This window comes from Saccostrea cucullata, unplaced genomic scaffold, assembly GCF_032062105.1.
Source record: "Saccostrea cucullata isolate Sc308-1 unplaced genomic scaffold, CSIRO_AGI_Scuc_v1 ctg7580, whole genome shotgun sequence".
NCBI lineage: Eukaryota > Metazoa > Mollusca > Bivalvia > Ostreida > Ostreidae > Saccostrea > Saccostrea cuccullata.
In genome coordinates this window covers 12652-28099 of record NW_026929661.1, presented here as the reverse complement: position 1 = coordinate 28099, position 15448 = coordinate 12652, and the positions used below count along the sequence as shown (strand labels likewise).

Sequence of the window (15448 nt, the reverse complement as noted above, 5' to 3'; positions counted from 1 at the left end):
TAATGGTCATGTCAATTATTCCCCCCCCCCCCTCGCCTAAAAAATATCAAATGCCTAAATGTAAATCTGAACAGGGGATGGCCTTTCTCCGTGTGTTTGTTTGTGTGCGTGTGTGTTAAAGAACGTATAGATGTACACATAAAAAATTGTTTTCTGGTTAATTGCTTTTAAGATTTGAAGTAAATAAGTACGTACATCAACTTACTTGATTTAGATTTGAGATTAGTACTAAAATAATCAGTTATAAATGGCAAATGAATTTTGCGACGCAAACCAACTGCAGGCTATATACATTACATTGTATAGAATGTATATTAGAACAACATGTAGATAGACAATTCACAATTATAGCTTAGGAACAGCAGTTATAATACCCCCCCCCCCCTTTCAGCTGCGCAAATACCAAATAACTTCTTTATCCACTTGTGATATTTTCCATGACCAAAACTTGATCAGCATGGACTAAGTATATCGACATGCGAGTCTGTACGGAGTATTGACAGTGTGTTTACTATTGAGCTTTTATGGAGTTTATTTCTTTTTTGTGATGCATATTTCAATAAATGGAATTCAGGGTGTATATCACTTGACTTGCGCACATCTTCGAACCGATGCAGTAACCTTATTACCAGGTATGGGTACGTTTACATCGTTTGCGGCGTTTTCTCGATATGCATCAATTACATGGGACGAACTGCAAATCAAAGACGTTGGTTGTTTTGTTCCATTCAAATAATATAATTTCAAAATGTGTTTGCAGATTTTACTGCTTTTTAATTAAAGTTTATTCTGCATAAATTGGCGCACTGTAAAAACAAATACTCATGCATCTAAATTTCTCTTCCAAACTTGCATTTTTTTCTTTTGATTCAAATCAATAATCATTCAGAAATATGATTATTATGTTGTTTATTGTGGTTTTGAAATTTCTTGATCAACTCATGTGTTCTCATATGCTTTGCCATCGGAGTTGTGCACAAGTCGATACCCAAGCCAAAAAATCATTCAAGTGTTACGAGCGCATTGGGGTATATATCGTTACAATGAGACAAGGTATCTGAAAGAAATATGGTGGAATACGGCTATAGTTGGTATGAAACAAGTCGTACCTATATGAAAATGTTGCGTTTTTAAGAATTTATGTCAGCTTTAAAGTCATCATGTTTTTCATACAGCTTGGTTGTTAGATTACATTAACGTCTTTTTCAAGTAAAATATCCAAGTATGAAACATATCTGTCAGACTCTGTGGTATCTTTTATCTCAAGCTCTCCAGGATATATCGTATCGACGTAAGAATGGAAATTAGCATTGTTAATTGACAATACGTGGTCGATATATCTAAATTTCAAGTTGAAGGCCACAGCAAGTGTTTTCTTCTTTTTACGCATAAGATTTTGCAAACAAAACTCTGCTTCATATGAATGCAAAAATAGGTCTGCTAATAACGAGAAGCAATTTGGGGACTCCAAAGGATTGTTGGAAGACCTGATCTCCAAACATCACATAAATCTCATTATCTTTTTCTGTTTCTCTGTCAGTTAATTATATATGTATAACTATATATGTATATTTTTGATTTTGTTTGTCATTTAATATTTATAATCATTATTGTCATATATTTCCCAGGCATTGTTGTCGTTGTAATCATTTACATGTATCATTATAGATTTACACACTGTTTGAACACTTTAACATGAATCGTTAATAAGTGTCCTTGAAATATTCTGTATATACATCATTTATATGTATAACTTTACATATTCAATTATTAAGAATTCTTTTGGCAATCGCTATAATTATAATTAATGTATATATTACAGAAATATGTTTCCAAGTTCCCAGAACTTTTTACCAATCACTTTGTATGAATCTAAGACCATGCGCATTGCATGTGCAGACACTGATAGTAACTGCAATCATATGAGTACATAGAGGGGAAATAATTCAGCATTCGCAGATATTTGGAAGAAAAAAAAATCCATACTTAATTCATCTGTTCTAAAAAACGCAGAGTTAGTCGTCGATGACATGAATGGCAATTTTCATACTAGACGTAAATGAAAAAAATATTATTCTTAAAGCAAAATGAACTTAAAGCATATGTGAACATAAAAAAGCAAGATATTTTATATCTTTCCATAATATGCCTAAATTTCAATTTAAATGTAAATGCCTATTTTAAGACATCTAAAGGAACAAAAATTGTCAATACTCCTAGGGGTCATTTAAGTAAAAGTCGTATAAAATTGAATTTGAAACTGCATTTTTGCTCTGCTCAGTAGTATTCAAAATATCATTGACACACTTTCAAGTCTGGTTTGCAAAATGTTATGTTCAACTTAGTAAAGGCTTCAGCAAACAGAATGTTGTGAAAGTATCAGAAACGTTCAACTTAATTTTCATTTCTGTACATAATGGAATAATGTATTTTATAAAAACAATGATATAATTATATGGAAAATACTTTACTGTATCAATTGAGCAACATTTCTCAGCTTATTTTGAAAATTTCAGGCAATTATAAGCCATCTCGTACTTCAGGGACAATGCACATACCATGTGTTTAATTCAATAAACCCGGTTTATAACACATTATACATCTAATTTACTCAAAGCTGCTGCAAACATTTTTACGTACATTTATTGATGTAAAGGGAATAGTTTTGGAAACATTTTGGAAATACATGTCCCGCGTGAGAAAAGCTTTCGGTGGATATAACAGGAGGTGAGTAATTTTTATTGTTTGGTAAATTTATTTTTACCTCATAATAGATAGAAAGTGTTTTATGTGCGCGTCTCGAGTTGAATAATTTCTATGTAAACACAAGAGTGCTGATCTCTCAAGTGTTAGAAATTATAGATGTCAACGAATATTCGAGTACTCGACTATCGTTCGAACATACCGACGATCGACTAAAATTTCTTTAGTCGGTTATTTGTTAAAAATATGTTATCTATCATTAATTTCAAATTTAAAGAAATAAACTTGGATCAGCCCACTTCATTTATTTACAGATCAATGTTCTCTTAAGTAAAACTGTAGATTTAAATTACACAAAATTTCTTAATTTAAATTTATAGCAAGCTCTATCTGTTTTTATAAGAGGCATGCTTTAATCAATTGTTTACCAGTCATAGATCACGGGCGCATGGAGAGAAAGGACAAATATGAGTGTTTAATATCTTGCATTTAGATAATATATTAAGTGAATATTATACAGGTATTTGAAATCAAATACATTGGATACATGTAGGTGTATTTATTGTACAACGTAAATATTGAAAGGCCGGGAACGACCTAGATTTTTTGCCACCTGGTAAATTAGGCGATGCTCATCTCCATCACTGTCAGTGCTGCTGATAAGAACTGCACTGAGCTGAGTCAGCTTTGTTTACAAATTACCAACAGTGGGAATTCCATTCCATTTTGTGTGTAAATATAAATAAAGTAATGAAATCTGCGTGTACTGCGAATCTAATTATTCAAGTTTAATTAATTATACAACATGTACTTATTAAAACATTTATGCAGTGTATAAACAGTTAAGTTTTTGCAGATAATCACAGGACAAAAGCTTCAAACTAATTCAATAATGGAGTTTGATTTAAAGTTCATACAATTTAATTGGGATATTTAAACGTCTTCTTCAATTAAAATCAATAACATCAGTTTCTTCTTTTAGCTTTGAAGACACTCTTCACATATCGCATCCAAATATTTTTTCTAAATGAGAAAGTTAATTTTTTGTAGTTCTTTTTACCCTTAGCACTTCTTGGTATTCTGTTGTTTGGTCTCCAAACAGATGTATATTCTCTGTCCACGTTTTTATTCCAATGACATACAGCCAAATTAGACCTTGCTCTGTACATGCCATCAGAAAATGATATTCTTTTGTCCTGGTATACATTCATCACATTGTTGAAGCTTTCAACATAAAATGTATCATGGCATAAAATGTAATCCTGCGGATGCTTATAAACAATAGAATTTTTTATGACCCCTAGCAACAACCTCTTGGTTAGAAATAAATTTTCTAGATATTTTATAATTTGGATCCATTTGGCACCTGGAGGACGAATGGCAATTTGAATGATTGTTCTTGTAATGTTCTATGGGAGTGATTAGGAACTAAAACCTGTGTTAAAATATTTTTTTGACTTGTGAATATTTTATTTACATATATTTAAGTGACTGAATATACTTCAATATATTAGTTGAGCTTATCACTTGTTTGCCTAAGGTTTGTATGAAAAAAATATTAATACAGTTACTGTACGTTTTTCAAAACCTGTATATTTACTGTTCATTGACAAAATAAAATGTTTTTCAGTCATTTTTTCTGTATAAATTATAAAAATCACTAGTGAAAACTATTTATAGTGTAGTGTGAAAAACAATACTACACAGAGCATGTGCTGCAGCACATGGCTACAGCCACTCCCTATGTAAACAAAACACTGGTAAGCTCCGCCTACTTTGTCAATCACTGAGAAGAAATTCAAAATTTAGTGCAGCTTCAGAACTTTATTCCTAAATTACTCAAGATATAATTTTTGATCAACTATGAAAGATGGACACATTATTCACAATCAAGGTGGCTGCTTCCATGCCAAAAATAAGAATTTAATAAGATCATAAAAAGAATATTTTCTCAAAAATGCTTCTCAAATCTGAAAGCTGCATAGAAAGTTGAATTTCCTCAACATTTTTCGATTGGCTGCCTTTTATATCCGGGCCCCGGCCTTTAAGATCCAGAGATTCGTTGATGTTGATTGCATATATAGATTGAATATTGTACAACGAGTCTATAAAAGACAATTATCAAAAATGACATGAAAAATTAATTTGAATTTCAACGAATATTCGACTATCGTTCAAATAAAACTTCCGACTATTTGACTAAGCTGTCCGAATAAAATTGACATCCCTATTAGAAATGTATTGATTTTAGCAGTGTGGACAAAAAAAAAAAACTGAAACATTGCAACTTTGCATTATAATTATGAAATAAAAAACAAGTTTTATAAACTTCTATGGAAAATAAAGTGGATCGGTCACTTGATCAAATCCATTGAGGGCTGAAGGGCTTCTCAGAAGATTTGATCACTTACATGTACCGACCCACTTCAATTCCCATTGAATTTTATAAACTTGTTTATTATTACTTATATATACATTTGAGATGGACAATTAAACATTAAATTATTTAGTAAATATATTCGGATATGAATATTGCACTAACCGCTCGCCGTAGACTTCCGTTAGATGTATGCAAGGTGTAAATCGGCTTGAAAGGCGGTTACACTTTGAATTCATCAGGCTAAGAATTAAATTCCCTAAACTCACAGTTTGTTTTATAAGTTATAATTGACAACAGATTGTTAATCGATTACATCATCTTACAGAAAAGGTAATGACTGGTGTCATATTGTAATTTTTTAATAAACCGGGTGGTAGTAAATACAAAAATTACAATATGGTAGATCGTGTACATGTAACAGTTCGACAGGGGATATTGAGTCACTCATTGTAGTGTTGTAAAATCGGACAAATTTTACAATCGATTATCAAATTGAATCGGAAGAACACAATCGATTATATAATCGATAATTTAAACTGTTAAAAAGGGTATTCATTCTGAGAAGTATTTTAAATAGTCATAAATAAAAACAAGGTTAAACTTAATAAATCGATTCATTCATTTATAGAATACACATTTTCTGACTTGCATACATATACATGTACAATGTAATTTAGTCACATTTCATGCCGGTGATGTTTTTCGAGATGAAATTGGACATTCGTTGTATTTCTTAAACAAAACAGGGGCAATAAGAACTTGGGTTGTGTCTTCGAGGGCGAAGACCATTTAAGGAGGGAGGAATGTAATGGTTCGGGCTGTGGATATCGGCGTGGATAGCTCAATCGGTAGAGCACCTGACTAGTGATACAGGGGTCCCGGGTTCGATTCCCGGTCCAGCCATGCATTTTCTCCTATCCTGTTACAGATTTGGTGCCGTGCCATGCCCTGGAATTGACAGGTGAAAGACCTGCCAGGGATGAGCCTGGGTTAGGGTCTTTGGAGGGCCAAAGACCTTTAAGGAGGGAGGAATGTAATGGTTAGGGCCGAGGATATCGGCTTGGATAGCTCAGTTGGTAGAGCACCTGACTGGAGATGCAGGGGTCCCGAGTTCGATTCCCGGTCCAGCCATACATTTTCTCCTTTCCTGTTACAGACTAAACCTATGAATTTGAATGTTCATTAAAATTTTGACAGCACAAGTAGAATTCCATGACATGTGACCGCGAACTTCAACACACCTTTATTGGCATCCAACTTTTTACACAATTTACAAATAACCGTGTCCATCTGTAAATCCTGAGCCTTCAAACGACGATTTTTCGATAGTCGGCGACTATCGTAACAAAACCCAAGCCCCTGATTCCAACAATGTCATTTCTTAGGATTTGCATTTTATACCTTGCTCAAAGATTTGTACTGTATGGTTTTCAGTTAGAAAATTGTTTGTTATCTAAATAATTAATTCCGTTGAATTTCATCTAGTTATTGATCTGTAACGTCTTATTTTATTTAATGTAGCCATGGAATAAACAGTATTTTAAAATCAAGTTTAGATAGTTTTTTTTTTGTATTTTGAATTTGCCCTTGAAAAATCTTCTATTTCTACCGGCATCAGCAGGAAAATGAACGTTGTTATTTTCATTATATCATCAGTTTTTATCTGCTATCAAACTTTAAGTATTTTATGCCTCATGTTTTGGTTATCTTTATTAGTTTCATTTAACTTGCCAGTAATTATCGCTTATTCATATGCAAAAGATATCTTTTTTTCTCTTTGGAATTCTGAATTTCTCTTGTAATCCTTATGTACTTTTTTTGGCTTCAATTTTCTCAGCAAACGTAATCAAAGAAACACAAATTAATAGCTATATGTGTTACTGTGCTTAATTTGTCCTGTTTTTTTTTTTAAGAATTTGTCTGAGTTGAACAATATCCTATTGTCTTTCCTGACATTTTAAATTTTATCAAATAAAATCTGCAACATGACCATTTTGTTGCAGATTTTATATTTCTGATACGCAATAAAAAAGTTGTATTCGGTTCTCTACGCATCAGTTACCCTAGTAAATATAAAATTTGGGTTACATTGTTGCATGGTTGCTTGAATGAATAATTCAGAGTTCGGTTTAAAAAGAATTAAAAAGAAGATTGATTGATTCATTGTATATTGTTTAACGCCGATTCGGCAATTTTTCAGCCATATTTCGGCGGACTATCAGTTCATATAATCAGTTTTTGAAAGTTTTTGGTTTCTCTGGCGGCCCCAGGTGTGTTGAAGTTCGCGGTCACATGTCATGGAATTCTACTTGTGCTGTCAAAATTTTAATGCACAGCATCATTTATAAGGTCCTGTTAAGCCTTCTCTTACATGCATAACTTTAGTTCCTGTAGACAGCTGAAAAAACTACCTAAAAGCAAACATTTGAAGGTTATTAGGGGAGCCTCGATACTTCATTTGAGCAAAGAAGTTTATGTTTATTATAAAGATGTATTCATGATGATGAACAAAATCTGAGGGAAAAGACCTGAACACACTGCCAAAATGGATTAAGCGTTTCAATTAAGAATCGTATAATAAGATGGCAGAGGATAGGTTCGGATTAAATACCGGTAAAAAATAATAGATAAACCTAAGCTTTGAATGCAAATGCATATTGTAGGTAATTTTATAGCTAGAATATTTTATGGGTGCATTTGGAGAGAATTGGTTGCCTTGTATATTTTATTGAAGTATGAAACTTTACTATCATTATTCCTGTATATGGGATACGGACTAGAAATATGAAAAGAATAGCAAAAATCACTCTTCATGTATTTCACCGGAAAAGCGTGGTGGGTTCATAGGATGAATTGTAGCTTAAAAACGGGGTGGTTGAGCCATTATCTCTTGCTCTTCAGTGTTATGTGTAAATGTTGTTATGCAATTTGTGTGGTAGCTTAGGCCATAAGCACGGGCCTGGAAGCAGTTGCAGCTGCGGCGAAATAGTGAAAATAGGCTTGATTTACATGAAATTTGAAATTGTCCCTGTGCCATCATTAGGGCTCATTGTGTAAATTCTACATGTTTTATTCCAAAGAATTTTAAATTCCTTAAGGATATCATACTATTATTACTGGTAAAGAGAATTAAAAAATTATTCAATGCACATTTTAAAAGCAGCTCAATATTAAGTAAACCATCAGTCAAACGTTTTGATTGCAAAAAAATCAAAAAAATCTTCTGCCACCTAAAGTTGTAATGCCTAACATCCATCGTTCCGGTTTTGTTAAATCGGACGCGATAAAAGACTTAGAAAACAACATTAATATTTCGTTATGCGTCATGCAGACTAGTCTTGTAACAATATCGTTAATTTGTTTGAAAGGCTTATTATAATGATTTTTAATAAAAGTATGTTTTTCATTCTATGTCTGGAAATCAATCTTATACTTAGAATTCACTTTCTAGAGACAAAGTTATATTTAGAATTGACTACAGATGCTCTTAGCAAAGGGGCCATGACAGGTGTAACGGGTCAACAAGATATTCTTACTGCTCCTAAGTGTCCAACAATGGCATTTAAAAGGAGTTACATTTTATAACCTGCTCATTGATTTGTTATATAATATGTAGGTCGTTTTAGAATTGATTCTATTTTGTTTGATCTAAAATTTTAATTTTAATTTTTGTTGGATATCAGTATTTAATCTGCAACCTTTTTTTTAATTCAATTTTAACCACAGAGTAATGAGCAGTGAATCAAAAACAAGTTTAAATGCTCTTTTGCTTTTTGAATGTAGCCTGCGTCTCCTTTTTCAGCATTATTTTAGCTGCAACAAAAGTAGGAAAACAATAAATCATTTTGCCCCTCTGAATAGGAAGTCCTCTGACCTAAGCGGTAGTTCACTACACATAAATAGGTCTTATACACTGGTTTTGACATTCACTCAAAATACGCAGCAAGTAAGAATAAGGCACTTCACAATTTGATTTACTTGTTACCCATTAAATAAGAAGGTAAGTTGAATCAAGGTTATTTATAAAATTGTGCCAATTTTGTTAAAGTTGAGGTAGTGTTAAAAAAATTTTAATGTGTTTTCTTTAAAACTAATTATTAAGGAAAAAATCTGTCTTATTTAATATGTGAATAATAGTCGCTTTCATTGAAACAAACGACTTTTTTAACAGTTTACTTCAGATGGCATCTGATGAAAGAAGGCTTTTGGGAAACACATCCATTGCTGCCGAATGGAATTCATTGAAACTTTACGAAGATACGATACAGAATGATATCAGTTCATTTTGGCATTACGTGCCGGAAGAAGAAATTTCTGAGCAGAGCTGGAACAAAACACAGAACCAGTCTGATGTTTCATTCAAATTCTTTTTGTTTGGTTCCTGTAGTAGTAAACTCACATCAGAAATGTTTCATAAATCAATTGTGCTACTGGGATTGATTATTGGATTCCTGGGGCTCGTGGGAAATGTTGTCACCGTCTTCAAAATTTTGTACGATAAAAAGTTCCATACACCAACATTCGTCGTCATTGGATGCATTGCATTTTCAGATCTTCTCTTTATCGTCTTCACGTTTGTTTTAAAATTTTCCAACTTGCCTTACTATATTTTCTCCCAAAGTTATAACGGCTTTATTACTGTGCGGATTTTATATGGGACGATTTTCTATAGTTCAGTTACACACATTGTACTCCTTTCTGTAATTAGATATTTATTAATAGCCTATCCGTTACAGAGTAAAATACAACTTACGCCGGCAGTTATCGTAAGGTGTTCTTTAGTGGTTTGGGTTTTTAGTTCACTGTTTTCAGCATTGATATCAATACCATTGATGGTTGACTCTATTAAAACATTGAGTATGCTTCTAATAAGAATAACATATTCAGGGTTATGTATTTGTGCAATCCTGACTTTGCATATTTTGAAGATGAAAGCCCTTAGAAAATCTTCTATTCCTACCAGTGTCAGCAGAAAAATGAATGTAATAATTCTTATTATATTATTAGTTTTTATCTGCTATCAAATTGCATACATTGTATTCAAGTCTGCTTCAATCATGTTAAATATTGAAACAATTTCAATGAATTATTTTGTTTATATAACTGACGTCTTCTTTATCATTGGTAATCTTAACTACTCCTGTAATCCTTATATACTTTTCTTTGCCTCAATTTTATGCTCACGCAGAAAACGTAATCAAATGAAACGCACGTAAATACATGTAGTAATATTGATAGGGTTTTTTTAAGATTGCTGTAGATTGCATTTTGAGAGTATAACTGCTCTAGTGAATAAATCCTCGGGTTACATGTGCCATTTAGAAATAAAAAATATTGCAAGAGGGGTTGTTTTCCCTTAAATTCTACATAAATGTCTTGTGCTTATTTGAATGAGAAGATCTAGCATTGGTTTGGGCATATAGCTGCAATGAACAAGTAGTGCACTTCACGTTTAAGATACAATTGTCCAAATAGATTTTCTCTTTTTCAGTTTTGTCGTGTTTCGTAAAACAGTAGACATGCAAACTCTTCATTGTCATATCATGAGATTTGCTCGTTAATAAGAACTTTAAAAATAAAGCGGTAATACATTAAGCAGTTATATGTTGGCAATCTAATGAAATTTATTTTAACATCAATTTTTTTTTATTTTGAGAGCCTTAAAAAATTTAAGAATTTTCTACGTGTGATAGATTAGAATGGCCCACCTCTTATAAAATCTCTATTAGCATGTGAGTTACGTGTACAAGATATTTAATAAAAAACAATGTAAAATGGATAAACTATGTCATTTCCAACAATTGTTGTTTTTATTTCCGACATTATTGTTTTTGTTTATTTCTGGAATATTTGAAAAGTATCACTCTGGCAATTTTATATGTTTACCAAGTAGATTAAATTTAAGTTTTTCAAAAAAATTATTTCAAACCTTATTTTTGAAAAAAAATTAATAAAAACAAAAAAAAGCATTTTGTGTACATTGTTTTTGCATCTGTACATGTAGCATTAAGTCTAGTTATAGTTCAATGAGCGTTAAACTTTTTCATCACCACTTATGTCCCTGAGTTAAATGTTCATGACTGAACCGAATTAAAGACATTTGATGTATTAAAAATTATTCTTATTAATTCATAAAATCAATTTTTTTCTAAGTGATTTCTTCAGTCCTGCTTTCATTACCGAAAAGCGCAACCTGAAAAATGTCGGAGATGAAAACTTAAAATTATAGGGACTGAAACTAAACAGAATTTCGGAAATGAAAACATTACACAGAGCTTATATATGTTGTAAAAATAACCTCACTATTCAAACTTCTTGTATTGCCACTGATACAATGAAACTAATGAGCTAGCACCCTAGAAAAAAAGATGACGCAATGAATGTAAATAATTAGCTCTACTGGCATTTAATGGATGGAAGTTTCTATAAATACCATACAATCTTTAATTAATTTTTTACACATCTCATTATAAGTTCTCGTAGCCTCCATTTCAGTTTCAATCGTTGAATTTGATAAACAGTAACCAAATTCGTAATCTAGAAATATTACTTCTGTGACAGATTTGTTTTACTGTATTGTTATCATGCGTTTTATGGGGCTCTATTAAAATTTGAAATGTAAATATTCAGAAAACAATGTGCATTTCACATCACATGTTTATATTGCCATGATGTCATTTTGCTTATGTCAAAACGGATAAAATACATTTGTAAATGTTCTTCTTCCTTTAATGGTTAAAATTACATTTGTCAATATATTTTGGCACAAATTTGTACACATTTTGTTTAGAGAGACTTACCATTCAACAATTTAGCATTGTTCTCATTCATTGTAAAGCATTTCATAATAATTTTTTCCAAGTTTTAATCTTTCGTACTGTTTCATTTTTGGAAATTTCTACCATAAGACAATAATATACTTTCTACTATATTGTTCTTATATGTACTTCTAATCATAAAATTGGACTAATACAGATTCTCACGCTACAGTTTGTCAATCATTGTGTAACCAAGCGGGAATGGAAAACGCAGGTTCAGTTTAATAAATTTATTTGGAAATGAAAAAGCAATGGCAGATCTACAAATACAAAAACATATATACAATATCATAATACACATAGACACTGAGACAAAATACTTTTATTTCATATTCACTTTAAAAAATAAGAAAATTTAAGTTTACTAAGCCCAAAAACGTCAATTTCATAGTTTAAAATACCTTTCTCTCAAAAATATGAAAAACACTTGAGCTTATAACTTGGACTTAATAAATAAAATGCAAAAATTTAATAGACTAAGAAAATTACCTTTCAAGTGGTGACAACGGGCAGCTGGTAATATGTAAGTTAAATTTCCCGCACTGACAGGGATGGGCCCATGCCTCAGTATATATAGCAGAAAAACCGGTTAAACAAGGGGGTACAAATTTACTGGCCAATGAGATTTTGTGAGTAGAATTCATGAATGGAGACTACTATCAAATATGGCATATAGTAAATTATGGCTCACTAAGTTATTCAATAAAGATAAAAAAAATTATTTTAAATAAATATGACTCCGCCACATACTCCCCAGCTTTAAATTTAGCGTCTCGATAAATGAAAAATATATATTCTATCAAAATACATTTTTCAATAATAGCCACATACTCTCCAGAAAAATATACATATGAACATCAAAAGTAACAAAAAGTTTTTGCATAAGTAATAGCGTTATCTAGGAAACACATCTCGTCACATCACGGCGGTTTAAGGTTTTCTGGCAGCCATCGTCTGACACAACACTAACGACATTTCCTGAAATATTCACAACACGATACACAGTAGAGTCCCATGAATCTTGAATTTTGTTTCTGCCGCGGATTTGACGGTTTTGAACGTACACTTTGTCATCAGTATTCAATTCCGGGTCAAAGGCTTTTCTGTCGTTGGTCGACTTCCTGTTTTTGGCCATCAGAGACGTATGATCACTTGCTTTGTCGAACGCATACTTTAGTCGGTCCTGGTGAGATTTGATCCATTCGTCAGTCGTCATTTGATCATCATCGTCACTGTCCAAAGCTCCAAGTAGAAAATCGATGGGTATCTTGGGATGACGTCCAAACATAAGATAAAACGGGCTGTATCCGGTTGTTGAATTCTGTGTTGCGTTGTAGGAAAATAGTAATTCGGGCAGATGTTTTGGCCAATGTCGCTTTCGGTCAGGTGTAAGACTCTTCAATAAGTTGTGTAGGGTTCTATTAAATCTTTCGCACTGGGCGTTTCCTTCTGGATGGTAAGGTGTGGTTCGAGATCGTGTAATTCCATACATCCTACACAGTTGAGCAATGATATTTGCTTCAAAATTTCGGCCTTGATCCGAATGAATACGATCGGGAACACCATACTTGAAAAACCATTCGTTTAAAAGAACATTCGCAACGGTATCTGCTTTCTGGTCCTTTGTTGGAACAGCTTCCGTAAATTTTGTAAAGACATCAGTCATCACAAGAACGTTTTCTTTTCCATGCGCTGGTTCCAAAACAGTAAAATCGATTGCTAGAATTTGCAGAGGTATAGATGCGATGAGATGGCTCATTGTAGTGCGTATAGCTGGTTGAGGCATCTTGGAAATTACACAACGTTCACAACGCTTACAATAATCCTTCACAGAATTGAATATTCCAGGCCAATAACATCTTGAACGAACAGCAGAAAATGTGCGCTCTATCCCTTGATGGCCCAAGTTGTCATGACAACTGAATAACACTTTTTCACGTAATGATCTGGGAAGAATAAGTTGTTGTAAATCTCCTAATGTAGGATCTGTTACCACTCTGTAAAGAATTCCTTTCACAACTACAATTTTATCCCACTGTCTTACTAATGTAATCACAGATCTTGGTAATTTTCTGATTTCTGTTTTCGTTGGTTTAGATCCTTTATTGAAAATCTTCAGAAATGTTGCTAAGTTTGAATCAGCTGACTGAAGAGACTGTATTTCATCTGGTTTCAGAGATGGAAAAGTGTCGTAAACTTCATTCACAATTACACTTGAGGTACTTTGTTTCTGTAGATCCGAGGGTAGTTTCGTAGAATCGGAGAACTTCTCTAGTAGAATCTCTAAATCACTTTGCCGCGATGAATCATCAGGATCACTGATACGTGAAAGAGCATCTGCGTTTTCGTTATGGCGGCCTGGTCGGAATTTCACATCAAAGTTAAACATAGCCAACTTTGAAATCCAGCGTTGTTCAATTGCACTGAGTTTTGATGTGTTAAGATGACACAACGGGTTGTTATCAGTGAACACTGTGAATTTTGATCCCAATAAGTAATCTTTGAATTTTTCTGTTATTGCCAAGGTTAATGATAGTAATTCCAGTTTTCGAGAACTATAATTTTGCATGTTCCTTTCACTTGGTCTCAAGGATCTGCTAGCATAGGCGATGACATGTTGTTTTCCGTCTTTGATTTCCGATAGAATGGCTCCTAATCCTAACATACTAGCGTCTGTTTCAAGAATAAACGGCTTTTGGAAATCTGCATATCCTAAGATAGGAGAACTCACAAGAAGCTTTTTCAATGTAGTAAACGCATCGTCACACTGAGAATTCCATTTATTTCCAAACGGTTTCCTTGGATAAGGTGTAAACTGCTGGGACAACTTGTGTAATGGCGATGCTATATTACTAAATCCTTTCACAAAACGTCTATAGTATCCTGCTAATCCAAGAAATGACAAAATTTTGCACAGCACTTATTTTTTCTGGGTCAGTTTTGATTTCCTCGGATGATATGACATGTCCGAGATAACGAACTTCACTTTGAAAAAAATTGCACTTTGACATTTTCAACTTTAATCCATGTTTCCGGATGATTCTAAACACTGTCTCTAATCGCTTCAAATGTTCTGGAATGTCTTCTGAATAGACGATAATATCGTCCAAAAACACAAGTAAAATGTTAAATATCTCATCCCTGACGCAGTGTTGCATTAACCTCTGAAACGTCGCAGGGGCGTTGCACAAACCAAACGGCATACGAAGATATTCATACAGACCCATTGGCGTTGTGAATGCCGTTTTTTCGATATCATCTTCATGGACAGCTACTTGGTTATAGCCACAGGTAAGATCCATTGTCGAGAAAAATTTCGCACCGCATAGAGCATCAAATGATTCTTCTACTCTGGGTAGTGGATAGGCATCTTTGTGAGTTTTGCTGTTAAGTTTACGGTAGTCCACACATAAGCGGAGCGAATTATCTTTCTTTCTGACTAACACAATCGGTGATGCGTATGGACTAGTACTCTCCCTTATAATATTGTTGTTCAACAATTTACGAATATGTGATTTCACTTCCTCATATTGTGATGGGGGTATTC

General features: G+C 33.1%; 1 protein-coding gene across 1 annotated transcript; it reads left to right on the top strand.

Moving 5' to 3' along the window:
• The first annotated feature begins 9257 nt into the window (after positions 1-9257).
• On the top strand, positions 9258-10709 carry LOC134281634 (olfactory receptor 1E16-like). The gene has a single exon (XM_062764067.1). It carries the CDS (start codon positions 9265-9267, stop codon positions 10297-10299), a length of 1035 nt encoding a protein of 344 aa, XP_062620051.1. The 5' UTR covers positions 9258-9264; the 3' UTR covers positions 10300-10709.
• Positions 10710-15448: the final 4739 nt, after the last annotated feature.

Bases quoted from the DNA above. Each gene is read 5' to 3' on its own strand.
- LOC134281634 (XM_062764067.1), top strand. From the start codon at position 9,265: ATGGCATCTGATGAAAGAAGGCTTTTGGGAAACACATCCATTGCTGCC.